The sequence below is a fragment of the Ochlerotatus camptorhynchus genome, unplaced genomic scaffold, assembly GCF_037179485.1.
Source record: "Ochlerotatus camptorhynchus isolate MF236.1 unplaced genomic scaffold, CSIRO-AGI_Acam_v1.1 ptg000045l, whole genome shotgun sequence".
Lineage (NCBI taxonomy): Eukaryota > Metazoa > Arthropoda > Insecta > Diptera > Culicidae > Ochlerotatus > Ochlerotatus camptorhynchus.
The window spans coordinates 2,734,740-2,758,674 of NW_027040536.1; the positions used below are offsets into that span (position 1 = coordinate 2,734,740).

The 23,935-nt window shown below is 39.0% G+C and overlaps 1 protein-coding gene across 8 annotated transcripts in view; it reads left to right on the forward strand.

The window, feature by feature from the left end:
- The window catches only part of LOC135714989 (protein sickie-like), a 511,961-nt gene that overhangs the window by 472,129 nt on the left and 15,897 nt on the right, over positions 1-23,935 (forward strand). For 7 of the 8 annotated variants that reach the window (XM_065238435.1, XM_065238394.1, XM_065238403.1 and 4 more), the window contains 5 exons: positions 17,331-17,414; positions 17,491-17,619; positions 17,716-17,853; positions 17,927-19,458; positions 19,519-19,774. In XM_065238435.1, coding sequence (XP_065094507.1) covers positions 17,331-17,414; positions 17,491-17,619; positions 17,716-17,853; positions 17,927-19,458; positions 19,519-19,774 — 2,139 coding nt within the window. The remainder of the gene's footprint in view (positions 1-17,330; positions 17,415-17,490; positions 17,620-17,715; positions 17,854-17,926; positions 19,459-19,518; positions 19,775-23,935) is intronic. The other variant, XM_065238411.1, reaches the window with a different exon arrangement.

Genomic DNA, 23,935 nt, shown 5'->3' on the forward strand with positions numbered 1-23,935 from the left:
GGCATCAGACATGGATTCTCGATTCTCACAGGTCACTCTGATTCCAAAAATATCCATATTGTTGTGTATTTATCGGTATTTTTCTGTTTTCCTGTAACCGGAAGCCGCCATCTTGGATTTCAAAATGGCGTTAGACATCGATTTCCGGTCCCTAAACGTCGTCCTGATTCTTAAGATACCCATATTGTGGGTTATTTAACATTAATTTTTCTGTTTTTATGTAACCGGAAGCCGCCATCTTGGATTTTAAAATGGCGTCAGACATAAATTTCCGGTTCTAACACGTCACTCCGATTCCAAAAATACCCATTTTGTGAGGTATTTGACAGAATTTCGAAGTTTTTCTGATACCGGAAGCCGCCATCTTGGATTTCAAAATGGCGTCAGACATCGATTTCCGGTCCCTACATGTCACTCCGATTCCAAAAATACCCATATTGTGGAGTATTTGACAGAATTTCCATGTTTTCCTGTAACCGGAAGCCACCATCTTGGATTTCAAAATGGTGTCATACATTGATTTCCGGTCCCTACACGTCACTCCGATTCCAAAAATATCCATATTGTGGGGTATTTGGCTGGATTTCCAAGTTTTTCTGTAACCAGAAGCCGCCATCTTGGATTTCAAAATGGCGTCAGACATCGATTTCCGGTCCCTACACGTCATCCTGATTCCAAAAATACCCATATTGTGGGGTATTTGACAATATTTTCAGAAACCTCTTCTTACGAAGTAAATCCCAAATAACGAGTTTCCTTTTTACGAAGTAAATCCCAAATAACGAGGTTTTTTTTACGCACTAATTCGATTTACGAACCCCCGTTTTGGTTCGTAAATTGAGGTTTCAGTGTACAGATAAATTAAATTGATAAACTTAATGGTTCAAACAACAACTCCATCCTGTTGAACAGCTGAAAATAGGGAATCTTTACAATTTGGATCCTAAGCTATTCCAGTATCGATGGGCTGAAAGTATTCAGTCGACCCAAGTAACCAACAAGCCTGCTAATACGCCTTTTTGCAATATAAGTCTAATATAAGTCTAATATGCGACTAATATAAAGCTTAGCATGCCCTATGTAAGTCGTTTATAAGCCTTATATTGCAACTACGACTGTTTTCTCTTTCATATTTTGTCGTTAAAACCACCAAACCCACCACGAGCCGCCGTGACTACCGTCAGTCTTCAACCACGGCCCTCATGATCATGTTAAAGACACACCTAACAACACAACAAAAACTAATCGGTCAAGTGCCAAGCGACATTTATTTTCTTAATGAATCATGCTTCAGCTTGAAAAAAAAATCATAATGGATTTTTCGCAGGCTTGCTGAAACTCCTCAAACTCACTGGAGGTTTTAAAACACTCTTGTCCTGCGAGTTTAGCCAGCCCTCACCTCGAGCGAGTGGGGCAGGAATATGGAAGAAGTTAACAAAAGCTCCTCGAGAGAGAGGGAGAGTGAACGTCAGCGAGAGGATGATTTGACGTGAGGTGCGCTTTTCGAGACTCCGGATGACTTTTTTGTTCGACGCAAGAAGCTCAGAGTTCACCCAGAGTGAGAGTAATGCTGGGTTTCGACTAGGCAAATCAAATGATCAACTCAGTTGAATTCAATTGGCTTGAAAAGTTGAGCCTGGTTCAACTTCTTTCAATTCAAGTGAGTTGATCAAGTCAGTTGAATGGCATGGTTTACACGTTCAATTCGCGTTCAAGTCAGTTGAATTCAACTGACTTGATCAATTGACTTGCCCTATCTAAACCCAGCTTAAGAGCGTGTGATAGAAAACATGAACATGAATGGCAGCAAACCTCACTCTCATTTTATCCCCCTTCGCTCACAAGCTCTGAAGCTAAGTGGAATGATTTGGCAGTAGGCATTCTACTCCTCAGAAAAATGCTACGCTCGGCTCACCTAACCGTAAAAACCTCAAGGAACATGCTTCATGCGATCGAGGTCATCCCTCTGACAAAATGAAACGATGAAAATAAATCTCAATTACTCCCCGAAAGGACGCATCCGCTATCGCAAACAATGCATCCGATCCCCAATCCGGCGCAACCGGCATCCCGCCCACGCATGTCGACACCACCATCAGAGGCGCAGCGAGCTACCAGCCACACCAAACCGACCCACAAAAGCAGACACGTCCCCTCGAAAATGCAATCGAGAAATGTATAAGAACAATCCTCAACCGGAACGTACTCACCAAATCAATATATCCGGGAGCGCATTCCCGATGCTTATTTTTCTCTAGTCATTTTTAAACAATTCCTCCTCTAGCGATTCCAACCGCACAGTAACCAAATAGGGGAAATGTATATATATCCATTAGTACCGTCCCAATGACGCGTTCATCTAGATACAATTGATAAATAGCAGATTTTTAGCGATGGGCCCAATCTTAGATCCATAGGCCAACATTAGAGCCATTTCCCCTACCTTTCACTTTTATTTTCTTTTTCAAGTCACTGTCCTCCGAAAATCATCATGATGTTGCAGCTTAAGTCAATTTCATGGTTGGGAGATCTTGTTAAAAAAAAATTGTGTTACTTTGAAAATTTTACCATGAACATTTTTTATGAATCTTGAACTAACAACCTCAAGGCACCCCTGCCTCCTGACTACGCCTGTGGGTGCGCTTATTGTCACCTGATATTTATACACATTGCTCAATAATAACAATAATAATGCAAACTTGAACGAGCGGATCGTACCACCCGTAGAGCAGGTATATAACTTAGCAAGCGCAGTGAACTGCAAAGTCATCTTTACGGTAATATGATTTCAATATCCCCCCTCTCCCCCTCGCCTACTTGCATGATGTTGATATGAATTAGAGCGTTCAAAAGCTCTTAAAAAGTTTCCCCTTCCATCGAAAATGTTGAAATATTATTACAAACAACATTCTTCGGTGACCCCCCACACTTCGATTCGACTCGGCCATCCTGATTGCAGTAAGTTTTCATTGTGAAAAAGAACTTTCAAAATATTCATTCGTCGCTCCACCGTCGCCCGGCTGTCTACTGGAGTAGCCCGAAGGGCTAACTAAATTCCAAAGATTATGTTTATCTTTCGCCTCCGCTGATTCCGTGGTTCCGCTTTCCGTTACATAAGACGTAGAATTTCTGTTTTTGTTTATACTGTAGATACCTACCACTCGCAAGAAGCTTATTTCAGTTCGTCTTATCAGTACGTCCCGCTATGTGCCAATAATTAGAGGTTCGACGGTGGTTCCTGGAAACCGGGTTAGACGTCAGCACACAACGCTTACTATAATCCATTCATCCGCGTTGGTGACTGTCGAAACAAAGCAGTAACCTCCATGAAGCTCTGTTACGCTTTCCATGGCGACGACAACGACGACGGTTTCCATAGAAGCAGCGAGGCTTTTGTTGTGTAAATATTGGTTGCTGCTTCATTTGATTCTGTGTTACATCTAGGTAGGTAGGCACCATTACTCACGGTCGCGGTACTTGTCGAAGGGGGAAAACAATCGAAAGGAGGTGTGGCACATAGCGAGAAAGCCGAGATTACTGTTATTATTGGTGAGATTTATTTCTTTGAATGATACCTGAGTGGTGGTCGTTTGAGGTCGCAGCTGAGATGATGAAAAGCTTTGATGCTATTGAAATGTAAAGATGAACGCTTTTTTTTTCTCATTTCTCGAGAAATTTGAGTACCGTAATTGAGGTGGATAAACCGATGTCAACCTCAGAGGGTCCTCTGTCAGTGCTGTCAGCTAAATGGTAAAACGTGGCTCAACCAGTCAATTTGTTAACTCCACCTTAAAACCTTGCTGATGCAATAACACATTTACATACCTAATCAATAGTGTCAATTCGATTTTCGCTGTCAATCAATCAGGTTCACCGGCAGCTGATCGACTTCTGTTGATTATATCTGCTCCACTAAAATAATATTTTCCCTCCCAGCGTCGTCCTTGGCTCGGGATGATTAGTTAATCCACTCTTCAATATTGGACTCAATCCCCTCGAGCAAACATAACTTTTATCTTTGGACGAACACGTTTTGGGGTAGGTAGTCACTCCTCCCAAAAATAGTGGCAACAGCATTAGTAAATGGACTGTAACCAAAAATAGGTAAACCCATTTCAGCTACAAAGCCAAAGTGATTTATGACACTCAATTTTCAGCAACATGAATCACGTGACCTCGCTTAATCGTCGTGAATTATCGAATCGCATTAATTGCATCCCAACCGAGCAACCGAGCGAAAGCCAATTTCAAATTTCACAGCCCAAAATCAGCCCAATTATCGGAAACGGACCAAAGATACGCGAGCCTGTAAAAAGTGCTAACGAAATTAAATTAATAGTTTTACCACACTTCCATCCCCGCGCGGCTATTTGCATGTTTGTAATTACTGTTTGTGTTTGGGAATCATTAAACCAAATGACCGAGTTCCCAAATGGTGCATATGAGCTTTTTTTTTATTGATCAAGCATGCAAGCTATTATTGACCAGCAATTTGGCTCATATTAGCACCTGGTTTTAATTGCCATGGATGATACATGATGCGTTTATGAGAACTACAAAAAAAAGGTGACTGATCTACTTCAGCCATGCATCAACCCTACAATCAATGTAGACATGCATCGTGGACTGGTTTATTGATTGAATAATCACGTGCTGAATAGGTTAATCAAGTCTAGGAAAGTAAATGCATGCTGAAAGCTGAGCATTTTGCTTGCCCTCTTGGCACCTCCATAGGCGCTCAACTATCTCGTCACCAATCGCATGAAGCGTAGAAAAATGTAAGTAGTCTAGTGAGCCATTTGACTTCATTCATCAGCACCGAACAGACGGGGGGGGGGGGGGACAAGGGGGGGGGGGTTAAGAGAACACCGAGAGGTTAATGGAGTGATAGCTTAATTCGTGCTTAACCAATGGCTAGCAATGGCTGTCCGCGGTTGGGTTGCGAGAAGATCGTAGATAAGGAACAGCCGTTTGAATGGATGCTTTTCTTGTTGTATGTAGTGCTTTGAAAGGAGTTTAGTATGCTTTCGGTTTGTTTTGATTTAACTTTTCTGCATAACTGATTTGTAGAATTTTTTACTAGTTTTTGAAATAGCAAGAAGGCTACTCATTTAACTTTAAGGTAAATCCTTGCAGTACCGAAACAAAAAATGAGACTCGGTAGCTTAATGGCTACCGGTTCTGCTTACTGAGCAGAAGGTTGGTAGTTCAATCCCAGGCCCGTCCCTTGTATTTGTATTTGTCACTATGCCTACTTCTATATACCCATTAGATTTAAATAAACAAATCTGTTTTACCGATCGCATCACTTAAGGTCCGTTTAGACTTTTTGATTTCTTGGTCTGATTTTGACCGCCGCCATAATGAAAAATCTGCTCGAATTTACTTACGACTTTGTCGACTTTGACTTTGTCGAATCCCCCTGTTTGCTGGTGTTCACACTGCTTGCACATGTCGAAAGACCTGTCAAATTAGATTTCAAAACAAAACTGCATCAGGAATCAAAAGTAAATACTTCCATCATGAATTACCGGAAAATTGCTCTAGCTTCGGCAGACGTTTTTGCTTTTATTATTATAAATAAAATGAGAAGGAGAAGGTGAACTTGGTGGAGTAGGAAATGGATGCTCAGAAGGAACACCGGCAGGGATCTGACTCATCTTGTCCTTCCAGAGCTGCGATATGAAGGGATGCCAGGATGACGATACCAACTTTCGACAAAGTTTTGGGAAAAGTTCTCTATAGATCTACATGATTCCTTGAGTTTGAAAATTTCTGTTAAGAACTCAATTCTGCATATGTATTTCTTTGAAGACCTTCGGACGTCCCTCGAGTTTTGTTTCTGTTCTCTGGTAAAATATATTTAAAGTTCAACAAACTCTCCTGAAGATCTGCAAATTTCTCGGTAGTTCTACAAATTTCTTTAAAATTCTTCTGGAAAATTTCCTAAAAATCTACAAAGTTCCTGAATCCCTGCAGATTTAAGATCCTTAAAGATCAACAATTATCTCTCATGTTCACAAAATTTCATATAATCTACGAATTTCTCGAAAGTTCTATAACTTTCTCTGTAGATTTTCATGATTCAATGAATATCTTCAAATACCTCTGAACATCTACACAATTTTCTTAAAGATTAAAAGATTATCTTGGAATTTTTAAGCTTTCCGGAAGTTTTCTGAAGTTTCATTAATTTTTCTGAAGCTGTGTAAATATCTCTAAAGATCAGTCTTATAAACAGTCATGGAAGTCGACACATTTTCTGTGATAATTGACTGCCTTTGCCTCCGAAACTATCATAGTACAGTACCAAACCAAAATGTCATATGACAGGCTCTGTTATACGACACTGTCGCCGAAAATCGTCACGAATGTATGTATTTTAGTTTTTCTCATAATAAGAGCTGCTGATGTTGTGCTTGTGTGAATTCTGAAAATAGCAACCGATGATGTCCTAGTAATAATAATTCTGATCAGAAATGGTTTGATTTACCCCAAATTGAGGAATTACAACGAAATCACACATGTCATATGATAGCTATTTTGATTATTTTTTTTTAGCTCGAATGTTATTCTACCGCTCGTGTTGTGTGAGAGAGACGACGCTAGAGCATGAGTGTGCAAATAAAAACAGACTGTCGCGCACGAAAACGAAGCGAGTGTAGTAAAAAACGTCAACTTTTTCAACCCCTGCTAAAGATCAACGAACTTACCTGAAGTTCTGTTAATTTCTCTTACAATCCAAGAACCACAATACAATTCTCGAAATTTATTTACACATCTGTAGATTTTTCAGTAGATTTACGATCTACCCTCTGAACTTTTCTGAAGTTCCTAAAATTTCTTACAAATTCTGTACAGTTTTCTGAAGTTCTGTAAACTTTCTGCCCTAAAGATCTACGAACTGCCCTTAAGTTCAATAAATGTCTCAGTAGATCTCCGAACTTCTCTAAAGTTCTGTAAATTTCTTTGCGGATTCTTGGATTTCCATAAAGTTCTGCAGATTTATCAAAAGTACTTTGAAATTCCGCAAAGCTCTACAAATTATCTGAAATATTTGAACTTCGCTGAAGTTTTAAAAATGTATCTGAAAATTTCCAGATTTCTCTGAAGTTGTTTAAATACTTCTAAAGATTGGTGAACTTTACCGAAGCTTTGTGAATTTTGTTGAAGTTTTGGATTTTTTTTTTCTAAAAACGTATGAACATTCTGACGTTCTACAGACTTCTGTTAAGGTATACGGCTTCTCTGAAGTTCTTCAGATCTATCTTTTTCCAACTTCCATGGAGTTCTGCCTGTCTTGTACTTTTGTACTTCGCTGCGATTTTTTTTTTGGAATTGAGGTACTTTTCTGACATTTGACGAATTTTCTGAAGATCTCTCATTTTTCTGAAACTGTGCAACTTTCTGAAAAATTCCTACAAATATCTTTAAAGTTCTGTAAAATTGTCTGAAGCTCCGTAGTTCTATTCTCAAGATCTACAAAAAAAAAAACGTGGAGTAGATCTGCAAACTTTGTAAATTCCTCTGTAGGCTCTCGGGCTATCCTGAAGATCTAAAAATTTCCCTGAATATCTCATAAATAACCTTAAGTTCTCAAAATTTATCTGAAAATATTTGAGCTTCCTGGAAGTTTTAAATGTCTCTATCAAAATCTACAAATTTCCATGAAATCGTATAAATATTTTTTTTAAATCGCCGAACTTCGCTGAAATTCTGCAAATTTTACTGAAGATCCATTTAAACTTCTGAGATTCTTAAAATGTATCAAAAAATCTGGTTTGAAGGTCTCCAAATTTATCGGAAGATCTATGACCATTCTTGTGATTTTTCAGAAGTTCTGTTTTTTTAAAGTTCTGTAGCTTTGTTCTGAAGATCTGTGAACTTTTCTGATGTTGAATAATTTTTCAGTAGATCTTAAAACTTCTGTGAAATACTTTATATTTCACTGTACAGATTCTTGGACTTGCAAAATTTGCAAAATTTCGCTCGCTTATAGTTTCACAAATTGATCTGAAAATATTTGAGCTTGCTTGAAGTTTTGAAAATTTCTTTAAACATTTATCTGAAGACCAACGATCTCTTTTGTAAATGTTTTATGAATTTGTGCAAATTTTTTTTTAATTTTTTTGTAGTTCTGTTCTCAAGATCTACGAAGCTTAACAAATTTCTCAGTACATCTCCAAACCTCTCTGAAGCTCTAAAAAAATCTTAGCAGGCTCTAAGACCTGCTGTCTGGCATACTTATTCTTATAGAATACATGCTTCGTATTATATAAACACTAATTTTGTTGACCATGCCATGATCAAAGTCATTACGGCATCTCTTTGACAATCACAGGACATTATTGAATAGTGAAATCGGTTTACCTTCCCTAATAAAAAAAAATACCTTACCCGAACGAAATGACTGAACTATTCCAGTAAGTAAAATAACTATACAAATTTTATTAGGGTTGCTGCTGGATGCCATCAAAACACAAATCAAGCGTTCTTTAGTGGTTCAAATCCATGAAATTAAAAAAAAAATCAATATTTTAACTTTGGGCTACTTTGCTGGATGAGCCGAATGAAAATCAAACGCAAACCTATTTCGTTCGACAAATCAAACGTTAAATCTAATCATCCTGTCGAAAAAGTGTGAACGCATCCTAAAATTGCAACCGACAAAATTATCGAGCAGTCCGCTCGAATCAGACCAACAAATTATATAGTCTAAACTATAGATACTATAGATTCCATAGATAAGCGTAGGCAAAGTATAATGTAGCCAAACGAACTGTCAGTTAGTGTAGCCAAACGAGCCTGACGTCATCATGGTGTTGTTTGAGGGAGAAGTATTGTAATATTATGAGCACAAAACGCTTTCCACACTCCACATTCCGATTTATTTCGCTGACAACAGAAGAAAGAAAGACTAAGCAAACCATTCCTCGATTCATTGTTGCAAAGATTTGCTTTACACTTCATTTTGAACTTTTACGCACGAAACAAAACAAAACTGCACAACGAAGAGCTCTATGATGGCATGAACTTGTTTCACGGATGCCAGTAAGATCATTTATTTTTCATGGTTGCCAAAACAACTTTATGTGCCTCCGCTTATCTATGGAATCTATAGTATCTATAGCCTTAACGTACCTTTACCACTGTGAATCCAGATCAAAAACAATCTGACCCACACTAACACAACTTTCCTTCCAACAGCAATCGTATAGATGCAGACACCGTAAACACGGTCTCTATAACAACGATTGTCATACTAATCACCCTTCTTCCTTTCCAAAAGACCGTGTGGACGAGGTCGGCGTCCACTGATGATCTATAAATAGCTTGAATTTGTGAATTTGCCCATTGAACATGGATAAGCTAATCCCAAGCATCATATAAGGTTAGCTGTGCAATTCCACTTGTTTTGATTAGAAACGGAGTAGCAGCAACTACGATATGCATGGTCTTTTATAAAAAAAATCTTTGCAGTGCCCAAAAATGACCGTCATGATTGCTGACCTGCACTAGATCTCTTCAAATTTTCACGAGGGCCAAATTCCGCACTCAGCACAAATTGATACACATTTTAGATGAAATGCTTGGGAATTAGGCAAGTTTCAAGATTTGTTTTTTTTTTTGACGTAGTACTACGTCTGTAATTTCTATATGAGGGTACACTTTGTGAAAACCTAAAATGGAACATCTAACAAAATTATGAAAGATTTCGAACGCTAATAACTCAGCTGCCCTGGACCAATTTCAATAATTTTATCACCAGTCGAACAGATATATGTCTACGCATCTGTTAAATTTAAGATTTTTTCATTTTTCAAATTGTCACTATTGAAAACTGCATGAATGTGCAACTGTTGCTTTGCTAATTAAAATTATCACCGATTGCCGGTGAAAAGCAAATTCCTTAATACATATTTCAAAGTTGAATTCCATCCGGTCTCACCAAACGGTGTTTATTCAATCACCGCGTGGTGAGTGGTGGTATTCTCCAGTACACAACGAAAGGCTCCCCGCAAGCAGCTAGCTACCAAGGCTAGCCTCAACCGCTGATCGGATTCAGTTCCAATCACCGTGTGTGGTGGTGTCCGGTCGTCGGTATCAGCTGCAGCAGCAGCAGTTCTTTCCGAGCGTGGCGTTGAATATTGTTCTCCAGTACACAACGAAAGGCTGCCTGCAAGCAGTGAGATGCAGCCCACATGAGCATCCATAGAAGGAGGAAGAAGCCACACCGCTATTGATCGGAATCAGTAGCTCTTCGTGAGTCGCAGTGGGCCATCTGTGCCAAGCACGTCACCCTCATTCCAAACACCATTCAGCTCACTAGTCTCATCTGTATTTATCACCCTAATAGCTCAGCATTACCATACATTTGTAAAAGAGTATTTTTTGGACATTTGTCAAGGTCATGGAATTAGGGCCTAACAGCTTTGGTAAATAATGACTTCTTTCGATGATGTCTTGAAAGTCAAGGCTCGCCCACGCAAATCAACATCACCATCAGGTAGGGTAAGACTTCCCCTGCCCGACAATAATGCTGGTTTGCGTGGGCGTGCCTTGAATTCATAAAAATCATCGCGAGAAGTCATTGTTCACAAAAGCTGTTACGCCTGATTCCAGGCAAAATTGGGGGTGTGATTTCAAAAACCATTTTCTACCATCCTCCGCAGCGAATGTTATAAGTTAACCTTGCAGACGATGTAGCGATTTTTTATCTATTTTATTTCGTGTTCCGTCTACGCTTTCGACTATACAAGCAACCAGGCATGGAAAATCATTTGCATTCATTTCTTGCATTCATTTACATTCATTTGCCCCTAACTTTTTTCATCAACAGAATTCCACAAAATAATGAAAGGATCTTTTGTAGGTTTTGTTATGAGCTACAACTTTTGTTAACAACTCCATTCCACATCTCTTATGCATGACGCACCAGAGCGAACATAAGCCACTACTGTTTTTCAAAGAATGTATTTTACATTCACTGAAAAACAGTAACAAGTTCTGCCCGCTCTAATTCGTGATGCATAAGAGATACAGATTTTAATTATGAGCAAAAGTTGTAGCTAATAACAAAACCTACTTAAGCTCTATACAAGATTTTGTGGAATGCTGTTTATGAAAAAAGTTAGAGCAAATGAATGTAAATGAATGCATGAAATGAATGTAAATGATTTTCCATGCCTGCAAGCAACCATTTTATTTATTGTAACATTATAAAACAACGCACATTCTTGCCACGTTTCTCTCCAATTCCCGTTCAGCAGAAAAAGCATACGAAATCGAGTTATCGTACTATGAGCGCTTCTTATTCGCTTTTAGCATGACTTCATTTCCAAGCATGGAGAAAACAGTGGAGAAAGCACAGGTCTGATAAACGCAACCTTTTTTCGATTTTGTCGGTATAATTCATTTCCCTCACTATAAAACACTTCACATTCTTCGGTCTACATTTTCTTGCATTGGACCGCAGCTCGGTAAAAACGGTGTTACGATCAAAATTGTAACATGTGTAACGGCAAAATTGCAATATTTAAAACTACATGCTTTAAAGATTTATTCGCTACCAAAATATTTAAAATCTATTGATAAATTGCTGAGCAATGATTTTTCAAACATTGCCAATTTGCTGTTGCACATTTTATCGGCGGCATCGTGTTCGGAGTGTTGAACTTGACGCAGTTCATTTGATCGATCATTTGAAAAACTTGAACACCCCTCACTGTGCATGCAGAATGATGCCTCTATTTTGATTTTGACATTTGCTCTTCAGTTATCAAAATGGCGTCCAATGCATCAAAATTTTGCACGCGCATCGCGAAAATCCGAGCTACTCGCACGCCCAATTAGCGAAATCGTTATAAGTTACCAAAACAACGGACGGGGAAAGATGGCAGACATTTTCAAGCATATGGAACTGTCGAATATCTGGTTTAACAGAATATCTGTACCTGTGGCTTGAAAAGCGACCTTTTCATTGAGACCGTCAACCAAGAAATTCATATGAATGAGTGTCTGGAAAAACGTCTGCTGCTTTTCCTGAAGCAACACGATTGCTCCGTGCTGTTTCGGACGGATTTGGCATCCTGCAATTACGGAGAAAAGGCCATAGAGTGGTATGCCGCCAACAACGTGCATGTGATGTCCAAGGAGAAGAACCCACCCAACACGCCAGAGCTCCGCCCAATCGGAAAATATTGGGTCATCGTAGAGCGGAGTCTGAAGAAAACCCAAAAAAACTGTTGAAAGCGAGAAGCAGTTTAAGGCAAACTGGCGTTCAGCGGCGAAAAAAATGGCCACCCTTTATCTCACCCTCCATTTATGCGGCCTCCACTAGCATCCTGCGATGATGAATCTCTCATTATTGTAACAAATTTTACATCCCACGGTTGGGTGTAGCTGGAAAAATACTGGAAGTACACTAGTGCTGCGTAGTGGCAGAATGATGAACTAATCTGTGCTTCATTCGAAAGGATCTAGCTACTTCAACTTTTATTCCAAAGACACACATTTTGCAGGCGGTCAGAATCGTGAGACACAGCACATTTTAGAAGTTCATATGCACAAAAGTGCCACGTCGTGAGTATATTTTCACATTAACTGTCCAACATGTAGAAGGCCTTGGTTAGTTGAAAAACTTTGCCCAAAAGAGTATCTTCCCAGATAGTAAAGATCTCGAGGTATAGCGCATCTTGAAATTTCATAGGAACACCAGCGCTGCGTAGTGACATAATTATGAACTAATTTTCTCACCATTCAAAAGCTTTTGGCTGCCTGATCAACTTTTGCAATGACAGTAACTTCCTATCTCCTGAACGAAATATAGCACATACTGAAAATTAACATAAACACTATCGTTGCGTACCCGAGCAAAGTTGGATATCAAAATTATATCAAATTTTGTTTTTGAAATCATGTTGATAACATATTTTGATATTAAGAGTTGGTTGGAAATGCTGTCTAACATGAAGCTTTAGTGTGATAATTTATTAGCTAGAGAATGGTCTTAGAAGAGGGTAGGTAGATAGTTCCGTTATAACGGCGTATAACTAAAAAATGGGAATGATTTTAACTCTCTCATACCAAACCACAAACGTGCACAGAGAAAAGAAAGATTATGTGAATCAATGCTCTCTGTTTCCCCAACATAATCGTATGTTTTGTTTGGTTCCAACTTGTTCAGTTGTGCTCAAAATGCCGTCGAAGCAAGAAGCATTACGCGAGCGGATTGTACAGTTCTATCAAACGAACATAAATCACGGGAAAAAGTTCACTGTGAACCATTTTAAAAGCGAGAATGTTCCAGTTTCAACCATCTATCGTATCCTGGCATCGTCAGGAACAGCTCGTAGGAGTGGTAGTGGGAGACCGGCTAAAATAATGGACAAGAAAGGACTTAGATTGCTCCATAGTACTTTTAACAACAAGGATTCGATTAGTCAATCCGATGCAGCATAAAAGTTCAAGACTACGCAACCTTACATCTGCAAGACGTTGAAGAAGATAGGAATAGTTTGCCACAAGAAATCAAGAGCACCAGAATACACGGAGCAACAGATATCAACCGTAAAATCCCAATGCCGCTGGATGACCCGGAATTACGCCGTGTCGCCCGATTGAAGATTTCTTTGGATATTTGAGTTTGCTTGTATACAAAAACAACTGGAGAGCCAAATACTGTAAAAAACTGATTAATAGAATCAAAAGATGCATTGGCCAAATGGATAAAGAAGCTGTACAACGCTCCTGTTCAAACATCAGGACAAAGCTTTGTCGAACAGCTGATGATGGACCGTATTCAAATGTTCATTATTTTTTTAAAGTAAAGGGACGTCCCTTCAAATTAAATCAATCTGTTTTCCTCTCTATAAACAAGTCTTTTTGTTATGGCACTCAAAGAAAATTCTCATTTTTTAGTTATACCCCGTTAGTACGGCAGTATGAAAATTGAATGGAAGTTGAAAATGAGCTAAGGGCCATTAATGCGACAGTGCTAGTCATACGCAAACTTTTTGCCTAACCCGTACAATGTATGAGGAGATTTGAAGTATGTCTTCAAATTTACAGGCAAAAAATGTGCGTCTGACTTTGCTCAAATACTGCCTGTGGCTGTGGAATAGTTCTAGCGACGTTTCATCACTACCTAAAGCTCAATTTGGCCGAAAGCATTGACTTGCACTGTTGCATTAATGGCCCTTCGCTCATGTTCAACTTCTATTCAATTTTCATACTGCCGTACTTTAACGGAACTATCAATCTACCCACTTCTAAGATCATTCTCTAGCTAATAAATCGACAAAATATAATTAAAACACTAAAGTTTTATGTTAGATAGAATTTCCAAACAATACTGACAATCGCAAACTTCGTGTATGAAGTAACATAAAAACACTTTGAATATTTTGATATGCTATTTTGATTTTATTTTGATATTTCTAAATAAATATAAATGAAAACAAAATTTGATATTTTATAGCATCCACATTTATCACTAAATCTACTTTTTTTTTGTCTTACGAGTCAATCAGAATGCTTGCTGTTTTCTTTATGCACATCACAAAGACAATTATGATGTTTGCAGTTATATGTTACAACATTAATTGATATTAATCTGCTTGTGAATTGAATAAACAAATCGATATAAAATTAATTTCGTCCTGTTCGAATATCAATTGGAAAACAAATGATATTATTTCCATTGCATACTATCATGTTGAGAACTGATTGAAATATAGGTTTGTTTTTATTTTGAATAGATGAAAACTTATCGATAACATTTTTGACGAAGAACTACGTCTTTGATTTATATATAAGGGTACACTTTGTGAAAACCGAAAATGGAACATGTAACGAAATTATGAAAGATTTTGAACGTTAATAGTTCATCTGCCCCTGGACACATTTCAATAATTTAATCACCAATTGATCAGAAATATTTCTACGCATAGATAGCAATGCTTCGCACTGTTGATTTTCAACAAGAAACTTTTGAAAAGTGTCAAGCATTGTCCAGAAGCATCGAAATAACTAACAAATCCACCATTTACGCACATACATATGCTGCTTTCCCAACACAGTCATCAGAGAATGGTTTCTAGGTGAAACATGTCGATGTAGCATTGCTGCTTCCCCAACGCTGTCATCAGAGGGCGTGAGCGAATAGGGAGGATGCAATTGCGTAACATTTTGCACACTCATCGCCATATTCAGAACCATACGCCCCCAACGACCACACAAAATGCAGGGGTGCCAGCGATTTTGAGCGATTCTCTTCATCGACTTTCTGTTAAGTTAATAACTCGACGGCAAGCACATTCATTGATACGTTTGTTGCTCTATGGTAGAATTGCATAGCAGAAATACTGCAAAATAGGTTAGTGAAGCCATGGTCATCAAAAGAGAAAATCGATGAAGAGAATTGACTTTCACCCTTCTGCTTCTATGCCCCTTAATTCAGTCGTCGTCATAGCAATGAAAACTAGCATAGCACCGCTTTTGGTTCTTGGGTTACACTTGCTGGTTGCAATTATGATGTTCGACATTTTTGAAGGACCACCAAAAACATGAAATGACACTATTTTCTAGGGATGCCAATTATTCGATTAACGATTAATCGCAAAGATTTTTCCAGCTTAAATATTTATCGAATTTTCAATTATTCTAGCGCGTAACCGACATCCGTTCTTATTTCTTCTCGTTTAATCTAGCGCAGTAGAGAAAATAAATAAAAGTACTAATTTATCTGAACAGGCATAGAGAAGAACCATTACGTGAAACAGGATTATAAATTCGCCGAAAAAAGTGTTAAGCGTCTTTCTGCTCAAGGCTTAGATTTACCAACTTGTTGAGAGAAGAAGTTTAACGAGAAAGGGGGAGGAGTTTTAGCTGGGAGACTGATTTTCTGCGGCCTTCCAACCTGTCGCAGACACCAGTTCAACCTCTGTCCAGCAGCAGACGGGCCGAGACTCTTGCGAGTGCCCAATCATTGAACCGAAGAATATGGGATTCATATCAAAAGGTTCTTTTCAGAGCAATCATAGTGATACTAAAGAGTATAAACAGAAAGAACCCCGCTCAAATTCCTATTCCTACACAAAACACAAGCTCCTGCTGCAGTTGACAAATAACATTTATTATATAATACCACGTAGTCCTACGTCACCATTGCGTCCAACCCCATAGGGCTGTCCCTTGTTGTTTTTGATTTTGAATCTTGATATCAACCAATAGATTTCAAAATATCAAATTTAGTTTTCATTTTGTTTTGAATCTCTGCTCGGGTAGCTACCAGGCTGTAGATTAAGATTGATTAGAAATTTTCAAGTCAATTTGTTCAAAGTCATGTTGCGATGATTAACAATGAACCATTTTCAAGACCATTTCAAAGCACCCGTCAAGCTAAACTTAATTTAAAGATACTCATTAATTCACTACTGATTGTCACAGCAATTTTCTTCAATGTTGTTTACTGCGATCACCATTAATAGCAATCTAGTTCCATCCCCAACATTTACGACAACCTTCAAAGACAATAACATTTTAATTTGAATGCCATCCCCAAACCACCCTTCCTCTCCTATCTTCAGTACCTGCTTCCAATCCCAAATCACCAACATTATTATCATAAACATTCCACATCGAAAGCAGCTCAGCTCAGCTGCACAAATCATCCCATCCAGTTCCATCGAAGAGATCGAAGGAATGAAGGGCCAGCAATAACCATAAAGCCAAGCGCATAAATCATATCTTTGGAGCACAGAGAGCGAAACTTTGATGACGACAACTCATCAAATCACACATTGTAAAGCACATCGTCTCGTGTGTTGCATGTTGTGCGTTGAATGGCCGAAGACGAAAGAGTCCCCATTAATATCAATTCCAGTGAAAGCGTTCTGTTTTGCAATGGTCTCATCTGATGGACACAAGTTCCCATTTCGAAACAATGACTAACGACGGATGTATACGAGCTGGAAAAACGGATATAAATCTTTCAACAATCAATAATGATTCGAAAGGACGTAAATCTCGCTAGGAGAGTAGTTGGGGTAGTTTACGACTTTTGTTGACTGCAGCACTGCCTCTGTCTGTCTCTTACTGTCATAGTCAACTCTAATTGATCGGAAGAGAAGCAGACATTTTGATCGTCTTATTCATCCAAACTACTTTAAAGTCATTCCAACAAATAAGCTTTTAAGTTCTCCGATAGCGTTCCAAAAGCCGATCGACGTGGCATTATTGCGCATGCGTGTTTGTCCCATTAGTTTAAAATATATCCTCAATAAGGCGATTATCGCAATGACTAATTGACGGTATTTTCTTTTTCATAGGCACACGTCGTGGCGGCATTCGAGCAAAGTTTGGCCAACATGACCCACCGGCTACAATCGTTGACGGCTACGACGGAAAAGAAGGTACATTTCAGTCAACTTACTTAGTTCACCTAATTACCTAGTCACTAATGGATGACTTATCTCCCGAAAAATGTAGGATAGCGAAATTTTGGACATGCGACAGACAATTGAGCTGCTGCGGAAGCAATCGATCCAGGCTGGCCTAACTACCGCCCATATGCAGAGTATGGGCGTACAAGTTAACGGACAGGTCAATGGAAATGGAGTAAGTGGTCGGCGGCACTTTGCGAACGATACCTTGACACTAATGACTGATGACTTGCTGTTGTCGATTCTTTTTCACTTTTTTTTTTATTCGTAGAACACAGATCAGAAGACATCGCCACCACTGCCAACCGGTGCGGAAATGCAAAGGCATCATAGTTCCGACTCTATGTGCTCTTTGAATTCGGTCAGCTCTGGCTGTTCGGCTCAGGATAAGAAGAAGAAAAAGGGATGGGTAAGTTGGTCTGGGATTTTGACGAATTAATCTCACCCACGCTTTAACACACATTTCCATCTCAAAATTCCAGCTACGAAGTTCCTTCACCAAAGCATTCTCCCGCAATGCAAAAATCTCCAAAACCAACCGCCACGTGAGTCAGTCGTCAAACCTAGACCAGGGTTCACCGGCGTCCGGAAACCATCACCATCACCATCACCACCATCATCATAGCAGTAGCAATGGAAATAATAATCACCAGCAGCCTTCGACGACGATGGGTCCAATCGGTGAGAAGCAATCCGGAATCGGACCGCCAAACGCACAACTGCCCCCGCCGTCGCCCACCAAAAACGGTAGTCCGCACAAATCCCTTACTCTGGTTGAAAACGGTAAAGCTCCTCAACTGTCCAGCTCTCATTGTCGTCAACATAACGCGTCCCGTCTTTCTTTTGTAGCTAAACCAATCGACGCCGTTGAGCAAAATGGTAATCCCATGGTGGAAGACCTGAAGAAGCAACTTCGCGAGAAGGATCTGGTCCTTACCGATATCCGATTAGAAGCACTTAACTCCGCTTCCCAACTGGAATGCCTCAAAGACACTGTGATGAAGATGCGCCACGAGATGATGAACCTTAAGCATAACAATGAGAGACTGCAACGGTTGGTTACCACAAGATCCCTGGCCGGTAGCGAAGTCTCGCTTGGTCCCGTCAGCCCAAGCGGTTCGATGGGTGAACCACGAAGGTATAGCCTTGCTGCGGATAATGGAATGGCTCGAGCACCGCTTGAACTGCCACAGAATCTAGACGAAACAGAAGAGGACAATATTCCACCTGCTCCGGCGCCAGAACCTCCACCGGCTCCGCTAAGCCCGGCGATAATTGCTGAGCTTTCTCCATCCATCGAACGAGCAGCAATGGTTACTGAAATACTGACCACCCCTGCGGAAGATGTAGCTGATCCCGTGGACGGCAAGAAGATTGCTATTGCGGTCTATCTTGGTCAGCCGGAATCTTTCGCCAAATATGCGGAGGAAATGAACGAATGTGATAACTATTACCACTCGTCGCAGAATGGAGACGACATCGACGAGAAGTCAGTGTCTGAGAACGGTGAAAAAAGTCGGAAATCGTTCTCAGGTCCACCAGAAAGCAACAATCCTAGTCCCAATGAGTATATCATTGCCTATACGTACATCTCCGGGAAGACCACCTGGCAGAATCTGGATTACATTGTAAGAAAAACGTTCAAAGACTATCTGGGAAAGATTGATCCCGGAACCAATCTGGGTCTCAATACGGATTCGATCACGTCCTACCACCTGGGAGAAGCGAAACGTGGCCCAGAGATGGGATTCCCCGAGCTGCTGCCCTGTGGGTACATTATCGGGAACGTGAAGACGCTGTACATTTGCCTTCAGGGTGTTGGAAGCCTAGCTTTCGAAAGTTTAATTCTTCGCAACATAGTGCATAGGTACATCTCACTGTTGACCGAGCACCGACGATTGATCCTGTGTGGTCCTAGTGGTACCGGAAAATCTTATCTGGCAAGGAAGCTGGCGGAATTCCTGGTGGCACGATCCGGTCGGGATAATCCCGCTGAAGCGATTGCCACTTTCAAGTTAGTCTCGTCTTTCGGTTGAATTACCTTTTCAATCTAAATTGAACCTTCTTTTTTTAGCGTCGACCACAAGTCCTCCAAGGAGCTGCAACAGTACCTGGGTCACATTGCCGAACAGGCATCGATGTCCGAGGGTGCCGTGGAGGAGCTTCCAGCTGTGATAATCCTCGACAACTTGCACCACGCCTCAGCGCTGGGCGATGTGTTCTCCTGCTTACTAAGTGCCACCGCTGCCAAACTGCCTTGCATCATTGGGACGATGTCGCAGGCGACCTGTAACACCACTAACCTACAGCTGCATCATAACTTCCGATGGGTGAGTTTCGATATAAGGTGTTGTAGTAAATGCCCCTCTGACAAGTCCCACCACATTCATCGACAGTTCTCTGTGATTGGGTTTGCTTATTTCAAAATAGCAACTAAGCATTATATCCAATGCTGCGTTGCGCTGAGCACTCACCAGAACCTGAACCTGAACCTAAATTCAAGTTAAGTAAGCTTCAAAAATAATACTAGAGCACTTGTAGTTAAATCAAAAGGGACATACACTGAGGCAAAAATACTTAAGAATTCCATAAGAATCACTTATGACTTCACGACAAAAGGATCTGTTATGGAAATCATAAGTTTATCTTATGACTTCGGAGGGGAATTTGTTCATCATACCACTTAAGATTTTCATAAGTTGTCTTATGAAAATCATATTCATGTGTTATGAATAACATACGTATTTACTTGTTAAAATCATAATACGTAGCTATGAATATCATTTTTTACTTGCTATAATATTCTTTAGTATGCTATATAAATTATTTTTTAATAGAAATTTAATTATCACAAGAAGCTCATAAATTGATCGAAATTTATCCAACCGTCATTTATTTTAAGGATGGACAAAGCTCGATCAACTCGTGAGTTCTTGCTGGAAAATATTCAATCATTTGCTACGGCTTAAATGTTCTTTAATTGAAATATAATTGATTAACAACATAGGTTTATTGATAATACTAAAATTAATAATATTCTCTACATCTAGTTAAAATCATTATTTATCCGGATTTTTCACTTAATGAATAGAAAATGGAGATCCAATCACTGCATTAATACCAATAATACACATTGAATCACATCTTTCTACGGCTTCATAAGTTAATAAATGATCATCATATGCTCCTTTTTCCCAATTTCTGCACATTGCTTATATTGTTTCTCTATTTTTCACAAAATCTTCGATTTCTAACAATTTGATCGATGCGCTTTCCGATATCGTTATAAATTGACCTATTTTAAATTGTGAACCTTTGAATTGGATCGAATGTTCAAAAAAAAACTTTTTCTTTCACATTGAAAGGGCATTCGTTCGCGATTTTCAAACAGTATGGTCTCAATTGTAGAATGTTAACATTAAATTCACCTTCAAGCTCTAAATTAAAAAAAATCTTTTGTGGTATATGTCATATTCTCACTAAGTTTTACCTTTGATTCTTTGGGAAAAAAACGCGAATAATGACTTCACTGAGGTCGTTTATTGACTCTGCAGTGGTTTTTCGTCCCAAAGATAAATGGAATCGGGCAACCGTGTCGACGACTAGCTTTTGACCCACGTTAGAAAGTTTATGCGTTGTCGCTTCTTTCAACACTTGTTTTCCGTAATCTGTTTTTACCAAAAGAGTTCGGAGATGACTTGGTGACAGAAAAGTAGGTGATTCCCTGTTCACTGATGTCGAATATTCTTCTTTTTCCTAGAAGGAGTAAAGAAGTGGATTTTTAGAACTTAGTCAAATATATGATAAAATAACTTGTTCAACGTTTCTGTTCATAGGAAAATGCTCTGCTACTTCTGGCTCAAAAATCTCGACGGTACGTACAGCTGGAGGAAGCTTTTTATTCGATGTAGGCTCACTGATAGTACTTCGGAGTGAAAATAATCCTCTTTTCACGAGATTTTCTGTAGAACTTTCAGTAGATAATTTTTCTGCACTTTCCGCTACCAAATTTAACTTTTCGGTGGTATTTCAAACTTAAATACAGCTGCGTTCGTGATTGTCATCTGCTTTCCGGTTGTTGAACTCGAAATTGCTGGTAGAACGAACTCACTCGAATCATCAATTTCGTTAACTGGTTTGTTAACATGGCTGGAATCTTCTTCAGCGGATGCATAACTTTCCTGAATTTCCTGTTTAAGATCCTGTGACAATGAACAAACAAAATGGGGTAAAATACGAGGAAAAAATAAGGAACAGGAACTTACAACGATCGGATTTCCGATTATAACTGCTTTTTCTTTCAGGGGCTGGCCACCACTAGCAAACAATTTTGAAGGTGCTTGAAATGACATAAATTAAAAAATCATAAATCATTTTAAATAGGATGCAAATACTTACATTTTTCTGCCGCCACCCAGCTCCAAATTTGGTTGATTTCAAATGGAAGCGTGTAATTCGAAAACAGCGAACAAAAAGAAGCTTCATCTAACGTTAGCATTATCCAAAAATTATAACTTCATCGATGCTTCTGGAAATCATAAGTCACGCTTATGAAATGCATAAGCGTCTTAAGAAATCAAAATCATCCGGGTTCATAAGTTATGCGTTATGGAATTCTTAAGTATTTTTGCCTCAGTGTAGATTCAGAGATGATCAAATCAAGCGTAACTATTCAAATCGACGTATCTGCTTTTGTAAACAATCACTTCAATCGACCATTTGTCTTAACTGCTAGCTCACACACGCAAACAAACCTCATCAGGTAGGGGAAATGTTGGCTTCGGCAATACCTTAACCTATTATCGTCAGGGGGGTAAACAAAGTCCTAGAGCACTCAAATTTGACCAATAGTTGCTCTGAAACACAATGTATCCACATGCCAAAATTGAGCTCTCAAGGACGTTGTTTACCCCCCTGACGATAATAGGTTAAGGTATTGCCGAAGCCAACTTTTCCCCTAGATGAATTTTTCCCCTACTAGCTGGTGTTGTTAGTTTCTGTGAGTGAGCTAGTTGTTTCCACATATCGTCGATTGAAGTGATTGTTTACAAAATCAGATTCGTAGATTTGAATAGAAAAGTTCACTTGAATAAAATGGCACAAAGAAAATTCCCGGAAGACATCGCAGAATTATCCAGAAGACCTTAATTAGCTAACCAGGAAGGTATTACTTCAATGTAAATTAAACTTACTAGTTATATTCCTTCAATTTGTTTTGTACCCCAATATAATGGAAATACAACCTTCTACAACCACTTTTCCATACAAGTTTTTAAACCCTTCCTTAGAGGGTTTCTTCAACATTGAGCTAGGGATAGTATTATTAAAATGAGTATTATTAAAATTGACGTACCGTTTTTAATCAAATTCATAGGAGCAATAGACTGCGTAAGCAATAAGCATCGTATATTTAAAGCTTGTCGGATTTTAAACCGAGTCACGCTTAACAAGGCACTCCGAGTTTTGAATACTTTCCTGCGCCAGTGGGCCTGAAAAGCAATTTAGCATTAGCATTAGTATTAGCATCGTAGCAAGTTGCACGATATCGTAGGTGGTACAAATTCAAAACTATTAAGAGCAAGACGGATATCTATTACTGGATAGATAGTATCACACCAAATTTTGAAATCCTGTTCCAGCAAAATGAATTGCTGAATTGCATCCAGCAAAACTAACTTAAACTGAAAAATCAGTAAAATGAAATATTTTGCTGGACGTTCCAGTAAACTGTATGAAACGTCAAAATCAGGCCAAAATCTATCATTCGTGACGATTTATGATTATTTTTATGTTCAAAGTGTTCGACTCACAAAATATCATGGATATTATATAAAAAGAGCTTTTGTCATGAAGTAAGTATACTAAACTACCTTAGCAATCTGAATTAAGTTTAAAAACTTTCGTTTTTCTCTGAAATTTACAGTTTTCTTCATTCGCAAACCTACCCAGGAGTCTCCTTAATAAAGAAACAACAACAACAATAACTCACCCAGGATGGCCCATCATAGCTTCTTCAAGACATGATTTTGTAAAGAAGTGCAGTCACATTTAATAAATTACTATATACAACTACATGAAAGTGTAATAAAATATTTATTCCAATAATGCCTCTTTGAAAAAACAACAATCGAGATTTGCTGCTCTTCCAGCAAAATGATTGATGTTCCGTTTTGCTGGATAATCAGTAAAGTGCTGTAAATTTGACATTGGCCTAAATTGCTGGTCGTCCAGCAATAATATTGTGTGTAAGCAGGAAATAATTACTATCTCCCAGATAAAGACATATCCCGCTCCAACAGTTAAGGGTTGTCCTGGCCACGTCCTAGCAACTGGTAGCGATAGGAAAGGTATGTTAGTCCAAAATTTACTAAAGAGAGATGCAGAGAACTCTACGACCCCTCATAAATGTCTCGGGAATTTAGGAATTATGCTAGTAGGGAAGATAAGCCAGTCAGTGTTGCTGGCAAATGTAGATTTTTTTTTATAGATGT